Source organism: Prionailurus viverrinus, chromosome E3 (assembly GCF_022837055.1).
Source record: "Prionailurus viverrinus isolate Anna chromosome E3, UM_Priviv_1.0, whole genome shotgun sequence".
Lineage (NCBI taxonomy): Eukaryota > Metazoa > Chordata > Mammalia > Carnivora > Felidae > Prionailurus > Prionailurus viverrinus.
In genome coordinates this window covers 10,964,156-10,980,363 of record NC_062576.1, presented here as the reverse complement: position 1 = coordinate 10,980,363, position 16,208 = coordinate 10,964,156, and the positions used below count along the sequence as shown (strand labels likewise).

The following is a 16,208-nucleotide window of genomic DNA, read 5'->3' as shown; positions in this document are numbered from 1 at the left end:
GGAGAATAAAATCAGACCAGAGGGCTCATGAGTTTGTCATGCCGGTCACACGTTTCCCTTCGAAATCTTTGGCAACCAATACACGGGGAAACACGATCCGTTTTTATCTAAAGGATTAAAAAAAAAAATCGTTACATCGTTACCCGGTAAACACATTGTTCCTGGGAGCTGTAGGAAGGCAGGGGCGGGTGGAGGGGGGGGGGTACAGCTAAGGGCACAGGGGTTTTTTTGGGGGGATAATAAAATGCTCCAAAATGTAGTTAAGGATGGTGTCACGATTCTGAATCTCCGAAAAGCCATCGAACCGCGCACTTTAAGGGGGTGAGTTGCGCGGCATGTGAATTACAGCTCGAGAAAGCGTTTTAAAAAAAATAAAGGAGGAGCAAAGAGGAACACTCAGTAAGTCATTGTAGATGTGTGGGTGGGAGCCTTGTGGCTCCGGACAAGCCCCCTGGGATAAATCGGCCCTAAATCAGGCATCAGGAACTGAGCTGGGGGGGCCGCGGTTGGGGGGGGGGGGCAGATTTGCTGAAATGAGTTCTTACCTAAAAGTCTGTAAAAGCCTGGAGCATTTCCAAGAGTTGTGGCCCAGGATGGTGGGTTCTCATGGAGATAATTAATGGGCTGGCCAGATCTGGTCCAGGCCCTGGGAAAGCCATATCCTCTGCCTGTAGGAGAATACTTGCATTTTTGCTTAAAAAAATGTTTTTTTATTTATTAAAAAAATTTTTTAATGTTTATTTTTGAGAGAGAGAGAGACAGAATGCAAGTGGGTTAGGGGCAGAGAGAGAGGGAGACGCAGAAACCGAAGCAGGCTCCAGGCTCTGAGCTGTCAGCACGGAGCCCGACGTGGGGCTCGAACTCACGAGCCGCGAGATCGTGACCTGAGTCGAGGTCGGCCGCTCAACCGACTGAGCCACCCAGGCGCCCCTAAAAAAATTTTTTTTAATTGAGGTGTTACATACAGGGAAGTATATAAATCATACGTGCACAGCATATTGGATTTCATAAACAGCAATTCCATGGGACCAGCACCCAGGTGGGGAAATAGACTCCTTATACCTCCTGCTGGTCATTACCTTGGAGGAAAACTACTCTGACTTCCAATAGCATCAATTACTGATGCCTGTTTTCTTCTTCTACGCAAGGAGCCCCACGGGATGTACTGTTTTCTCTGGCATCTTTCATTTCAACGGATCTACAGTACTTTAAAAAAAAAAACAACAACAACACTATTACTGGGGCACCTGGGCGGCTCATTCAGTGAAGCGTCTGACTCTTGACTTCGGCTCAGGTCGTGGTCTCCAAGTTTGTGAGTTCGAGCCTTGCATCGGGCTCTGTGCTGATGGCTCAGAGCCTGGAGCCTGCTTCCGATTCTGTGTCTCCCTCTCTCTCTGCCCCTTCCCCACTCGTGCTCTGTCTCTCTCTGTCTCAGAAATAAATAAACCTTAAAAAAAGATTTAAAAACAAAAACAAAAACAACACTATTACTGGGGCACCTGGGCGGCTCATTCAGGTAAGCGCCTGACTCTTGACTTCGGCTCAGGTCGTGATCTCCAAGTTCGTGGGTTCAAACCCCACGTCGGGCTCTGCGCTGACAGCACAGAACCTGCTTGGGATTCTGTCTCCCTCTCTCTCTGTCCCTCCCCCACTGGCTCTCTATCTCTGTCTTTCTGAAATAAATAAATAAATAAACATGTTAAAAAAACCAAAACCTTATTTTCTCTCCTTTATAGCTGAGGGTGAGGGGTGGGGAAGGAGGTGAGACGTGCCTGAAGGACAGATATTCTGCGGGATCCTGGTGTTGGCCCCATGACCCTGGTTCAGCCACATGATCCCAGTGTTGGTCATGGAGGAAAGTGCTGGCTGGGGGTATCTAACCGGACAGCCTGAGTCATGAGCCCGCAGGTGAAGCAATGTAGGTGACCCCAAAGATGATCCCTGTTTGGGACACACGCTACAGGTGTCCCATGCTCCCTGACCCTCAGCCCGTCAGGCCTGTTCTCACAAGCTATCTCTGCAGGTTGCTATGTGAATAGTGCCCCCTGGAGTCGTGCAGCATGGTGGCCCAGGTGTCACAGTGCCTTCTGGAGGACAGGTCTGGACCGTCCAGGAAATCAGTGTGCAGGCAGCCTGGCGAGGGGCCAGGCAGAGATAGCCAGGGGGACCCGAACCTCCTGGAGGGCACTGTTGGCACCTGGGGAGAAGCAGAGGTGGGGAGCCTGGACCGGCCATCCCTCCCACCACTCACCAGCCCTGTGACCTCGAGCATATGCTTACCCTTCTTGGGTCTCATTTGCTCAGCTGTGAAACGGGATAGATGATTAAACTAGAACCCTGCTTGCACCCGGGCTTGTGAGAACCGAATCCCTGGACAATTAAAGAGAAGGAATCACAGAGAAGAGTGGGGATTTTACACAGAGGAAATCAGGTGGCTCAGTAGGTTAAGCGTCCGACTCTTTTTTTTTTTTTTAAGTTTTTATTTATTTTTGAGACAGAGAGACAGAGCATGAGCAGGGGAGGGGCAGAGAGAGAGGGAGACACAGAATCTGAAACAGGCTCCAGGCTCTGAGCTGTCAGCACAGAGCTTGACGCGGGGCTCGAACTCACGGACTGTGAGATCATGACCTAAGCCGAAGTCGGACACTTAACCCACTGAGCCACCCAGGTGCCCCTCAGCGTCCGACTCTTGATTTCGACTCAGGTCATGATCCCAGAGTCACGGGATCGAAACTTGCGTCGGATTCCACGCTAAGCGTGGAGCCTGCTTGAGATTCTGTCTCTCTGCCCCTCTCCCCACTTGCTCGCTCTCTCTCTCTCAAAAAAATAAACATAAAAATAGACAAACTGAAAAAATCTAAAGCCACCATCAAAGTGAAAATCCACAAATACAAACTTAAAGGTTTAAAACCAGGAAGTCGGGCTGAAAAGTCACCCTGAGCAACAGAGAGAAGTTAAGAGGTTTAAAATAATGGTAAAATAAAGTGACAAAATGAATGTGATTTAAGGTAGAAGATCAAAGCCTGAAGTCTGAGATTAAAAGATTAAACCCGTGAACCTTAAGACGTAAGAATTTAAGAAGCTCCAGACGACCACCCATGAGACAGATTTCCCAGAGGACAGGACCGTGGATGAACCTACACACAGAACAAAGACACAGTTCATCTTCTGAGCATGAAGATGTTACTTTAATTTTGTTATACATATTTTTTTATTTTTTTAAGTTTATTTATCTTGAAAGAGAGAGAGAGAAAGAACGAGCAGGGGAGGGGCAGAGAGAGAGGGGCACAGAGGATCTGAAGCAGGCTCTGTGGCTGGCCATATATATGTGGGCACATATTGTTTTCACTGCCTTTTTCTTTTTATTATTTTTTGATTATTATTTAAAAATTTTTTAACACTTATTTAATTTTGAGAGACAGAGACAGAGCATGGGCAGGAGTGGAGCAGAGAGAGTGGGAGACACAGAATCTGAAGCAAGCTCTGGGCTCTGAACTGTCAGCACAGAGCCCGATGTGGGGCTTGAACCCACAAACTGCGAGATCATGACCTGAGCTGAAGTCGGACGCTTAACCAACTGAGCCACCCAGGTGCCCCCACATTTTTTTAAATTTTAAGCAGGCTTCATGCCCAGCACAGAGCCCAGTACAGGGCTTGAACTCATGACCCTGAGATCAAGAGTCCACTGTCTGAGCCAGACAGGTGCCCCAGGAAGCACTTTTTTTTTTTTTTTAAGCGAGAGAGAGTGTGAGCTGGGGAGAAGGGCGGGGGGGGGGGGGGAGAGAGAGAGAGAGAGAGTCTTAAGCAGGCTCCATACTCAGTGCACACGGGACTCAATCCCACAACCCTGAGATCATGACCTGAGCCGAAATCAAGAGTCAGACGCTCAGTTGAATGTGCCACCCAGGTGCTCTGAACATTTTTAAAATGGAGGGTGAGCCTGGCAATGTTTGGAGCTCAGGGAGTAGCAAAGAGCAGGGGCAACATTGAAGATTTAGGGGTCTGTGTGTGTGGGGGGGGGGGTGCATTGAGCATCTACGATGTTCCAGGCACTAGGCTAAAAGTTAGGGATATGAGGGAGCCCACTGTGGGGCCTGACCATGGAGACACCCAGGTATTAAACGGGTTCCCTACAAGGATGTCCCCTCAGACAGAGATGTGTGCCGTGAGGGGGTGGGGGAAGGCAGGGGAGGAAAGGGTGTGGGTGTGCATCACTTGGAATGGCTTCTCTGGGGCGGGGTGGGGGGGGTCGGGTCTGGGCCGGGATCTAAGTTTCCCGGTTATTTGCCCTATCCCATGTTGCCTTCTGAATTTACTCTGGACCCCAAATTACAGTCGTAAGACATTTTTCAGCCACTCATAGGGAACAGGAGAGGGACCAGGGTGGGTGTCCAGAGCTGAGAATGGAGAGGGCGGAGTGGTGACAGTTTAAGACAGAGACTCCAGGCTCAGGAGCCAGCTCTATGGATGGGGGCAGTGCCTGGAGTCAGGAGGGCAAATCAGCCTGAAATCCTGCAGGGTCAGGGTCAGGGTCGATGGTGGGGAGTGGGCGCAGGGGTGGGGTGGGAGGAGCACTGTGATGGGAGCGGGAAGATTTCAAGTCCTGGCCTCTTGGGGTCCTGGTGATAGAAGGAACATCCATCCTCCCCCTACTGTCCCAGATGGACACTCATAGAGACGCCAGAACCACATCTGGGAACCACATCTGGGAGGCCACATCTGCCTCGAGGCAGAGAACTCTAGGGTCGGGAGCTGAGACATCTGGGTCCCCAGGTGGGGCTGGCTTGTGAACTTGGCCCTGAGCCTTCAGGGCTCTGGATTTCAGTCGTCCCTCCCATCCACGGATGGGGATTGAGAGAGCCGAGCGCGACACCTGGTGGTGAGCTGGCAGCATTACAGGCAAGAGGGCTGGATGGGTCCCCGTGGAGTCAGGGGTCCAGGCGTCACCGAGAGCAAAGAGGCGAAGTGGGACGAGAGAGGCCCCTGTTCTTAAGACCACTCCCTAGCATGTGACAGACCCTGGGCTGGGAGGAAAGGATGTGGCATTCGATTGTCGTAACAAGCCGGTGCAATGTATTTCATTGTCCTGGTCATATTGGAGATGGGAAAGCAGGGGGAGTTTAGGGGCTCTGGTGAGGTCGTAAACCAGCTAAGTGGCTGGGCTGCAATTCAAACCCGGGCGGTCTCATTCTTTTTTTTTTTTTTAATCTTTATTTATTTTTGAGGGGGCAGGGGGCAACACAGGAAAGGAACTGAGAGAGGGAGACACAGAATCCAAAGCAGGCTGCAGGCTCCGAGCTGTCAGCACAGAGCCTAACGCGGGGCTCGAACTCATGAACCGTGAGATCAGGACCTGAGCCGAAGTCAGACACTTAAATGACTGAGCCATCCAGGCGCCCCCAGATCGTCTCATTCTTAAGCCTTTTCAGGTTCCTTTCCTAGCTCAGGGGGCCAGTGCTGTGAGCATCGGGTGGGGTGTCGAGGGGACCCCTGGTCCCCACTGCCACCCACAGTGGCTCAACCCCGCACCAGAACACTGCTGCTCCGAGTTCTGAATCTTCCCAAAGCGGGACCCAGGGCCCCACCCGATCCCATCCCAGGAGGAGTGACCCAGGGAAGGATGCTCCCCCACACCCCTGCCACCTGCAAATTGTTGACATTTCCCTCCGCGATCCCCCATGCCTGGGGATTACACTCCCCACTTTACAGATGAGGAAACTGAGGTTGGGGGTTGCCCAAGGTCACAGGTGGGTTAATTCCTGAGTCAGGGTCTCAAGCCGCAGTATGGTGCTGTCTCTTGATGACAAATGTTAGCTCTCAGGCACTGTTAGGCAATTCATGCCCATCAGGAACATAAAAGGGGACTCCAGTCGAGGGTGATAAGAGAGAGTCAGAGAATTACTTTGGATAATTCTTTGGTGGGGGGCTGTCCGGAAGGGTTTTGTTTTTTTTTTTTAATGTCTATTTACTTTTGAGAGAAAGAGAGAGCGCAAGCAGGGGAGGGGCAGAGAGGGAGGGAGACACAGAATCGGAAGCAGGCTCCAGGCTCTGAGCTGGCAGCACAGAGCCCGATGCGGGGCTTGAACTCACGAACTGTGATATCATGACCTGAGATAAAGTCGGATGCTTGACTGAGCCACCCGGGTGCCCCAGGAGAAGGGAATTTAGTAGCAACCTGACCTCTACCTGCAGCACAACCTCTCAAATGATGGACATTTTTGTGGCCACCAAAAATGTCTTGAGACTTGCCAAATGTCCCCTTAAGGGAAAACTTACATTAGGTTGAGAACCCCTGGCTCGAACCAGTCAAGTTGCCCTTAGGATTATACCCTGTGAGTCGTGCTTGGCTCTTTGTCTCCGGCATTCTGCAAATTCAACGTAACGTGCCTCGGTGTGGATTTCTTTTTTATTTATAAAATAAATAAAACTTCTCGGGATTCTTTGCATTTCATATCTTTCACCAATTCTGGAAATTTCTCAGCTGTGTCTTCTTTAAATGACGTCCCTCTACAGGGTGTCGGTTTAAGTGTCCGACTTCAGCTCAGGTCGTAATCTCGTGGTTTGTGAATGAATTTGAGCCCTGTGTCTGGCTCTGGGCTGACCCCCTCAGAACCTGGAGGCTGCTTTGGAGTCTGTGTCCCCCTCTCTCTCTCTGCCCATCCCCTGCTTGTACTCTCTCTCTCAAAAATGAACATTAAAAAATTAAAAAAATATATTTTGGGGTGCCTGGCTGGCTCAGTCAGTGGAGCATGTGACTTGACCTTCAGGTTGTGGGTTTGAGTCCCACATTGGGTGGGACTTCCTTCCTTCCTTTCCTAAGTTTACTTATTAATTTTGAGAGGGGAGTGAGGGACATGGAGGGAGAGAGAGAATCCCAAGCTCTCAGTGTCGAGGCCGATACACGCACAGTAAGATCATGACCAGAGCCAAAATCAAGAGTCAGGCGCTAGCTTAATTGAGCCACCCAGGCGTCCCTAGTCCTTATTTCTTAGGGAGTTGTAGCTCAGTCATTTTTGACTTTTGACAGGCATCTTGGTTCCAGTTTTCCACCTTGCAAAGCTTTGTCCGCTGAGCCCCTTGTGGCCATAAAATCCCAAGCCTCGGGGTTTCCAGCACTGGCAAATGCCCTGGGGCAGCTGCCGCTTACAAGGGGCTTAACCACTCTCCGTGGCAGACATTTGTTTTGGGCCCTCGAGGATTTCCCATACTTGCCTGCAGGCTCAGCTATAGGCTCGGAAGCACGTGGGTTGTATTTCATCCGGCACATTCCATCAGGAGAAATTATATCAAGAGGAATTTTGTTTGTTTGTTTGTTTAATGACGTTTAGCTGGCTTTACGACCAGAAACAGATCTCACCGTGTCTTCCAGCGCGTTCGTGACTCCTCTGGATTCTGCGGGCAGATTGTGTTCAGAGATTGGTTCTTTCGCTCTGACTCTCCCCAGCAGCTGCTCCCTTGCCTTTCTTTGCTCTACCCTGGTGAGCTTTCCTTTCTCTTTCCTGCCTCACTGGTCTGGGAAGTGCGGACAGTCAGAAGCAGGGCTCTGTACGCACGGGTTTGGTCCAAGCTGAGATTCCCAGCTGGAGTGTGGGAGCCTCGTCCTCAGTGGGACCCTCAGGATGTGCCTCTGCTCCGCCTCCTGGGGGCTGTCGTTGGGTTGACCGCCTCCCCCTCCCTGTCCCCGCCCCCCCAGCCCCAGCCCCAGGCAGCTTCTCAAGGCTTGAGTCAGGGACTCGGGGGCTTGGTTGATGGCGACAGGCCGTCCAGACTCTGGCGTCAGTTTGTCCATCCTATTTTATTAATAATGTTCTTACCAACATTCGTCTCTTCCCATGTCTTCGTGGGTAGAGTACACAGTATTTCTCAACCCGGCTGAGCATCAAGAGAGGAATGGATAAAGACAAATACTGTATGATCTCACTTATATGTGGAATAAAATTTTTAAAAAGTCCCCATACATGTAGAGAACAGATGGGTGGTTACCAGAGGTGGGGGGCGGTTTGCAGGGTGGGTGAAATGGGCGAAGGGGGTCAAAGGTACAAACTCCCAGTTATAAGCCAAATTTTTAAAAAAAATTTTAACGTTTATTTTTGAGACAGAGAGAGAGCATGAACAGGGGAGGGTCAGAGAAAGAGGGAGACACAGAATCCGAAACAGGCTCCCGGCTCTGAGCTGTCAGCACAGAGCCCGACGTGGGGCTCGAACCCACGGACCGTGAGATCACGACCCGAGCCGAAGTCGGACGCTCAACCAACTGAGCCACCCAGGCGCCCCAAGACAAATTTTTTTAGTGTTCTTCTTACTTTTTTTTTTTTAATTATTTTTTTAACGTTTATTTATTTTTGAGACAGAGAGAGACAGAGCATGAACGGGGGAGGGGCAGAGAGAGAGAGGGAGACACAGAACCGGAAGCAGGCTCCAGGCTCTGAGCCATCAGCCCAGAGCCCGACGCGGGGCTCGAACTCACAGACCGCGAGATCGTGACCTGAGCTGAAGTCGGACGCTTAACCGACAGAGCCACCCAGGCGCCCCATTCGGGGGTCTCATTTAGATCCCACAGTGTGTGAGAACGGTTTTATTTTCTGTATGTCACAGATGAGGAAACTGAGGCTCAGGGAAGAAGAGCAGGGGGGGCTGGTCCACACAGTCAGAGGGTGGCAGCTGGGCTGGATGTCAAGGATGTCCTGACAAGGGTGCCTGTGCTCATTCCAGAGGGGTGCTGAGAACCCCCACCCCCACCCCGAACACACACGCAGGGTCAAGGCCACCCTCCAGGCCTTCCGCTTTGCACACGCCCTCCCGAAGCCCCCACCCCCCATCCCTGGAGCCGTCTGTCCTCGAGGCTGTGAGCCCCTGAGGACGGGACATCTCCCCTTCCTCACCAGCCCCTCGAGGAGTTCTCTCATCCCGGCACAGGTGTCTTCTATCCGGCACCTCTTGGGGGCTCCTCCTGTGAGATTCGGGCCCTTCCGCTTTGCACACGCCCTCCCGAAGCCCCCACCCCCCATCCCTGGAGCCGTCTGTCCTCGAGGCTGTGAGCCCCTGAGGACGGGACATCTCCCCTTCCTCACCAGCCCCTCGAGGAGTTCTCTCATCCCGGCACAGGTGTCTTCTATCCGGCACCTCTTGGGGGCTCCTCCTGTGAGATTCGGGCCCTCTGCCCTCTGGCCTCATGTCCCCTGCACCCTCAGCGCTGGTGACAGTAAGCCTTGTGCTCCAGCCTTGCCCCGGGCCTCTCCCTGAGCCGCCAGGTCCCCTACTCTCTCTGACACTCCCTGCCTGCTCCCCTCTTCTTTCCTCCCTGCACCCAGCACCTTCTTCTTCCCAGCAGGTAACACGGGGTCACCCTGACTGCTGGCTCAGGAGACTTGAATGGGCCGGGGCTTCCGGTCTTTTCTGACCACAGGCCCCCAGCATGCAGTTTGCACCCAAGTCTGAACTGGCCAAAGAAACACTACCCCCCCCCCCCCCGCAACACTACCCGCCCCCATCAGCAAGAGTGATGCATTTAGGGCCCTTAGACTCAGTCGGTGATGGGGCCTGGGCGGGGGGCAGGGGGAGGCAATGGAAAGGAACCAGAAATCACAGCGGTGTCCGAGAAGCCTGGAGAGGAAAAGAATCCTGTTTGCAGGAGCTCTCTGAATCTCAAAATGCCGGGCTGGTAAGGTCGGTTCCGGAACGACAGAGCCCATTAACATCTGAGGCCCCAGAGCTCCCCATTTGTTCCCACCCCCTCCCCAGACCCATTCTGCACCCCCTCTCTCCGGGCTCTGTGCGCCCAGGGGCTGGCCTCTCGCCCTCCAACAGGCTGCCTTGCCTGGGCTCCCGGTTGGGTTCATCACCCTCCAGATCCTGCTCGCCTAGATCGCACCACCTGGGGTGGGGTCCCCTCCACAGATGCAGCTTTTGGTTTCACTCACAGCTCCTTTGCCCCTTTGGGGTGGCAGTGGTGCCCTGTGGGTTCCCTTAGCCGTGGCCACACCTCGCACACGGCCCCTTCCTTAAGCCCTTCACCCGAGGACTTCCTCCCCCTGCTTCCTCCCACTGTGCTGATGCAGCGCTCGGGAGACCGCACGATGCTTCCAGACTCAGCTGTCAACCTCGACAGCCTCATTCGGTCTCCCAGGGAGGCAACGTCTACTGCAAAACCTGTAAAATGACCACAGAGCTTGCAAAACCTCGACCGTTCGTTTGATCTCTAGAAAGCTTGCTGCAGGAGATAGAATTTGCTCACTAAGGTTAAGTGTTCTCCCCGAACTCACTGAACTCGTGTTCGTCATTTGGCACGTCAGGGGTTTTTCGTTCTTTTCCTTCTGGGCCCAGTCATACTTCCAGCAGATTCAAATCCAGACCCCCGGCCCTGTCCGGCCGCCTTGCCGCGCCTCCCGTCCCGCTGACCTATCTCTCGTGCTCGTCCCGTCCCTGCTGGGTTCCTGCTCTTTGGACAAGGCCAGGTGCAGTCTCCCGGACTTCTTAAATGCCAGGCCCTCTGAGGCCCTCATCAGCCATTCACAACTGAGTAGGAATTAGTTGGCAGCTAACGGGACTATCGACTCCTGGCATGCACTGGGGCGCCCACAGAGAAAAGCAGACAACGAAGGCCCCAGACCTCAGTCACAAGCTTTATTGTCTCGAGCACAGACTCGCCACACTTCAACACTTCCACTTTGGGGAGGGCAAGGGTGCGGGAGGGCTTGGGGACGGGGCACGGCTGAGCCCACACCGGACAGGCGGAGACGCTCGCAGCCAAGTGGCTTCTTTGCCACCTGCCAGCCGCCTTGGGGGCTCAACCCCTCCTGGTGTGGGCCTTTGGCTGTTAGTAGACTAATCAGTGCCTCCCGTAGGAGGGGCGAGCTGCCAGATTTTGCTGGAAAGAGTAGTATTTGACTCTGGGTTAGGCCACTAAAGCATCGCTTCTAGACTGTTGTTAATAAAACCGCATGCGAGAGCTACCAGAAGCCAGTGGGGAGGTGGGGGGCTGATGGGACGAACTGGCTGCCCCCCCCCAGGATGGGCTGAGTTTGGGCAAGGATGGGAGCCACACGCATCTGTGCCTGGGAGCACCCGAAGGCCACCAAGGTTGTTCCCAGGGCACAGTCTGCGTTCCCATCCTGGTGCATTTCGGGAACACCACGATGGGCCATCAGGTTTCCCCTGCGAACCTCTGGCAGGGGAGGACCCCGAACGAAAACCCTCCCTGAGCTGCGGGAGGTGGAGGCAGGCCCAAAGCGGTACCCTGCGGGCCCTCCAGCTCTAGAGGCTTTTCTGAACTGGCTTTTCCCGCTACACACAGGTCTGGAGGAACTCAGCTGGACTCGGGGGGCAGAGGAGAGAGGCGGCTAGATTTTTCTCGTCATCAACATCCCTTGGGCTCTTTCCTTGGCTATAGGAGACGGGCTTACAAAGCTCTGGACAGGTGCCTGGTAAGAAAGGGGGCTGTTGGTACGTGTGCATTCTGATGCACGTGTGTGGCACACGCATCCCTGAACGCTCACCCACCTACGTATGCCTGGGCGTGTGGGCACGCAGCCAGGTGGTAGCAACGTTTGCAATGTACGTGGGCGCGGGCCTGCCAGACCTGGCGCTCGGTCCCAAGAGCGTGTGTCCTGTGCACCCCAGCGTGTGCGTCCTGAGCGTGGCTGACTGCAAATGCCCACCCCCCACGACCGCGTGTGCACGCCTGCTCCCTCCGTGCGTGTGCCAAGGGTCAGGGGGTGCACGTGGCGCAGCCTGCGTGGGCATGTCCGCAGGGCACAGGCCCAGATTCGGAGCGTCTGGTCAACCCAGGAGACACGTTCCAGACCAGTCCAAACGCCCTGCGGCCACCCTGCCCCCCCCACCCCCCCCACCCCCCCCCCCCCCCCCCGCTCCAAGCCAGGTGCGTGGTGGGGGATGGGGAGAGGGGCTTCTGAACTTTCCTAATACTGTGGCTCCTGGCCCTGGTGGCTACCCTCTGGCCAGCAGCTTGGAGCTGTGTATGTGAGATGGTGTTGGGGGCTGGGGGGAGAAGGACCTTGCCCCCAACACCTTGAACCCGGGCCTCACTGGGCAGATAGGCCGACGGGTCTCGGACCACTGTTTGAAGGCGGCTCAGCCTATGGGGGCAAGAAGCCCGGGGACTGCTTAGGCCCGGAAGTGGCTGCAGAAAAGGGGGTCCCCACCCGGCTCCTGAGGCCTGGCCTGCCTTCCTTGGTGCCTAGCTGGGCCCCCTCTGACCCTTTCCCAGGACGATGGCTCTCTGGGGTCTCAGGGGAACCCGGGAGAAGAAGGAGAAGAAAGGGAGGGCAGGGACACACCTGGGGTGCCAAGATGGTCCTCAGGGCAGCTCGAGAGGGGCCTGGCCGGATCACCTCAGCCTCCCCAAACTCCAGAAACTGCCGGGGCGTCCAGGGTGTCCAGGCTGAAGGTCCCGGGGTCCAGGCCAGGACTGTACCGCTCGCTGTGGAAGGTGGTGCTTGAGGGAGCCTCCCGGTCCGGCAGGGGGGTCGGGGTGGGGGATTGTCCGCGGCAGTGGGCACGTTATCGTTACAAACACTGTTCTTGTCTCCAAAGTGACAGTCCTGGCCCCTGCCTGGAGGGGGCGCCGCCGGGGCAGGCCGGAGGGGCTCTGCTGTGGACTCGGCTGCTCCACGGTGTCCCTCAGGGTCAGTGCTTCTCCTGGGGGGAGCAAGGCCTTGATCAGCAAGCGTGTCTCAGATAGTGAAGGGAGTGGGGTGGGCTGTTTGAGAGCCCACTTGTGCCAGGGAGCGGGGACAGCACATGCAAAGGCCCCGGGGCAGGAAAAGCCACTCTGCGGTGTCTGGGGTGTAGTGAGACAGGAGGTAGGGTGGGAGCAGTTTAGGGGAAGGGGTGAGAGCAGATGGGTCTCACAAAGAGCACCGAGTGCCCGTGTACACAAAAATGTGGCCAACGTGGCACAAAATAGACCGTGGAAAGGACACTTGTTGACTTTTGAGAGCAGGAACAGGGTGGCAGAGGGTCGTCTGTCGGACCTCAGCTAGGAATGTGCATGTCAGGTGACTCGAATTTTTCTCCCCTCTGCACGTGTCCGTGAATGACCACACAAGTGCTGTGAGTATTGATTCTGGGGTCACAAATTTTATCGAGGAGGTAGGTTTGCAAGTAAGGAATCTGTGAATAATGAGGACCGACTGGGTATGCACACACACACACACACACACACACACGCACACACACAGCAAAGTTCAAGAAGGATATCATTTCAAAATGTCAACCTTGGTCACCTCTGGGCAGGAGGACTATCTTCTTTATCTATTTTGGGTCTTTCCCCCCACCAAACGTTTCCTAATAGACATGTTTTAACTTTTATTATGAAAGACCTTAAAAAAAGAGACACGAGGTTAAAAGAACAGATGACAGCCGAGCCAACTTTAACTGCACTGGCCCCAGGTCGTGAGCGACCCGACGGTGAAGCCTCTGGCGCAAATGCACCGTCATGATTTTGGTGCTTTTCGGGGTTTTTTTGTCCAGAGGAGTCGGCCCCTTACCTCTTGTTTGTGGGCCTTGTCTTGCTGGTGGATGCCGTTTGCAGATCCGGAATTGGGGACGGCCTGTTGAGGGAGAGTCAGGCGCAGATGCTGAGAGGTTCACCAGGCAGCAGTTCCTGGTTTGGCCCCTAGGTGGCGAGGTCTTCCCCTTGGGGCCATCGGAGGCTCTTCAGAATGCGGGTCCCAGGACCCCGGGGGACCAAGGCTGCATCCCCAGCTTAGTCTGAGCTCCTCCTCAAGATCAAGCCACGTACCCCTTGGGCCGGGACTCCCGGAGGACAGGGCCACGCTTCCCGAGGGCGGTGCCCCATGGCTGGCCGCCGGGTCAGCCGCCCTGGACCACGGCTCACCTGGGACTTGTCGGGGCTCCTCATGGCCTCCACGAGCTTCTCCACCTGCTGAGCCTGGTCCAGCGCGTCCCGCAGCACATCTTCTGTGCTCATCAGCTGGTGCTGCAGCCGCACGAGCTCAGGCGCCGAGGACGGGTCAATGAGCGAGTAGCGCCTCTGGTCCGACAGGGACTTCTCTTTGTCCTGGAAGCAGCCGGGAAGGGAGGGGGAGTACGCACGCGATCGTGTGTGTGTGTGCGCGTGCACATACCTGTGCACATGTGTGCTGGGGGGAGGGCGGTCTCTCCTCCAGGCAGGAAACTCTCCTGGCCCCCCCTGCTCTCTGGGCCAGGCCTTCCTCCCCCGCTCGAGGGTCCCCACTGAAGTATCCTCTTTGTCCCCCGCCCTGAATTCCCGGGCTGTCAGATGCTTCAGATTCTCCAGGTCCTGAAATGCAGGACGCCCTCCCTTCTTTCCTTCTTGTGGCCCCCACTCCCCCCTTCCCCCTCCCCCACTGTCTTTAGGTGGGTCCCTTCCCTTCACCCCTAGACCCACGGCTTCATCACCTCTTACCCTCCTCCCCTCCCCAACAGGACATTTGTGACGTTCAGCTCCCAAGTCTTCCACGACTGACCCCTGCCCACCAGGGTGCCTGGAGATACACCCGCCAGCCTCCCTGCTCCCACATAAACTGCCCCTGGGCCGCATGCTTCCAGATCCTTCCGCTCCACTCTGATCGTCCACCTAAAATTCCCTCACTTTGGGGGTTTTCTAACCACCAAGCCCTTTCCCAGTTTTCCCGTGGCACGGCGGGGGGAGAGACAGCTCAGAGAGACACAGGAGAGGCCGCCCCAGCTAAAGGGGAACTTCCCACATCCATGTAAACTTGACCAGCCCGTTCCCCACGGAGAGGAGCCAGAATGCCACTGCCCCCACTCCATGAGGCTCAGGGAAGTCTCAGAATCAAAACTCTGAAGTCTCCGCCAGCCCCAGGGCCTTGTCTTCTCCTGAGTTAGGTCCAGACTCACAGAGCCACAAGGACCGCAAGGGCCCTGGAATCCTGCCTGCCGGCTAGACCCGCCAGGATTGGAGGGGTGTGTGACACCCCTTAGCCCTTGACCCTACGGGCCCCCACAGCTGTGGGTGGGTCCTGTTCCTCCCCCCGGCCCTCAAGGCCTCCCTTCTTCTGTCTCCTCCAATGGCCAAACCCCGGCGGCTGAGCGGGAGGGCAGGGAGGGGCTTCGGAGCAACTTCCTAGGACAGCAGCCTGTCTTCCCAGACAGGGTCCTGTCCTTCTCTTGCAACTGACTAGGCGCGGTAACTGGCCACAGGCTTGTCCTCAACGCACAGCCCGCTTACTCCAGCCCCCACCGCGGGGACTCAGCCCAGTCAGGCTCCTGCTCCTGATGGAGGGGTCTCAGCTCCCAGAACCCCAGGGTCAGAAGGTGCTTTGATATACCCATCTCCCTCCTTCGACTGATGCGTGAGTCCCCACTGCCAAACCCTGAGCAAGGAGTTGCTTTCTGTCTTGATTCCTCCCCTGCATGGGGTGCTCACCCTGAACCAGTCCGTCCTAGCTCTGGACAAGCTCAAGTTCTTCGGAAGTCTTCCTTTGCCCTGAATCCCCCAGACGACCACATGGCCGGCTACAACGTCTGCAAACGGGTCGCCCGTGGCCCCTCCACCGGCTACATCGCTGACCCGTGATTCTAGGGCCTTCTGAACCCTCCCTGTGACTTGGCTCTAGGAGGCTGCCAGTCACCACGGCTGGGGCAGCCTCAGCCCACCCTGCCATCCCCCCATCCCCAGGCCACCCCCTGGCCCACATACCAGCCCAGTCAGCTTTTCTCGCAGGCCCCGGATGTCATCCTTGAGTTTCTGCTCCTTGATCCGCCACTCAGCCTTGTGCACCTCGCGGCTCAGGTCCCTCTCGGGCCCTGGCGAATGGCGATTGGCCTCCAGCAGCAACACTCGAAGTTCATTCAGGCTCCTGGCAGGGGCCAGTGAGGGGCACAGAACAGCTAGTCAGCCCTGGCCCTCTGTTCCCACATTGTGGAGATTCGCCGGGTGCCCACAGACAGGCCACCCTGACAGGGACACAGCACCTGTGCCACGAGGGGCCGCTGTGGAAACATGAGGCATGAAACCAAGAGGGGCCAGATTTGGGGATGGGATGGTCAAGAGAACTGGGTCTCTTCTGGAATGTTTTTCAAGTTAAAAAAAAAAAAAAAGAGAGAACAGGGGCCCCTGGGGGGCTCAGTAGGTTAAGCATCTGACCCTCGATTTCGACTCAGGTCATGATCTCATGGTTTGTGGGATCGAGCCCCATGTCCAGCTCTGTGCTCTCCCTCTCTCTCTGCCCCTTTCCTGC

The 16,208-nt window shown here is 55.5% G+C and overlaps 1 protein-coding gene and 1 non-coding gene across 5 annotated transcripts in view; both read right to left on the bottom strand.

Moving 5' to 3' along the window:
- Positions 1 to 8,184: 8,184 nt before the first annotated feature.
- Positions 8,185 to 8,269, bottom strand: TRNAR-UCG (transfer RNA arginine (anticodon UCG)). Its single transcript has one exon. It is a non-coding gene; the product is annotated as a tRNA-Arg (tRNA).
- Positions 8,270 to 10,608: 2,339 nt separating this feature from the next.
- Positions 10,609 to 16,208, bottom strand: part of CLIP2 (CAP-Gly domain containing linker protein 2) — a 75,458-nt gene continuing 69,858 nt past the window's right edge. For 3 of the 4 annotated variants that reach the window (XM_047837966.1, XM_047837965.1, XM_047837967.1), the window contains 4 exons: positions 15,668 to 15,827; positions 13,859 to 14,041; positions 13,509 to 13,571; positions 10,609 to 12,657 (listed from right to left, as the gene is read on the bottom strand). In XM_047837966.1, the coding sequence (XP_047693922.1) occupies positions 12,646 to 12,657; positions 13,509 to 13,571; positions 13,859 to 14,041; positions 15,668 to 15,827 (418 nt within the window). In that variant the 3' untranslated portion in view covers positions 10,609 to 12,645. The remainder of the gene's footprint in view (positions 12,658 to 13,508; positions 13,572 to 13,858; positions 14,042 to 15,667; positions 15,828 to 16,208) is intronic. The other variant, XR_007147703.1, reaches the window with a different exon arrangement.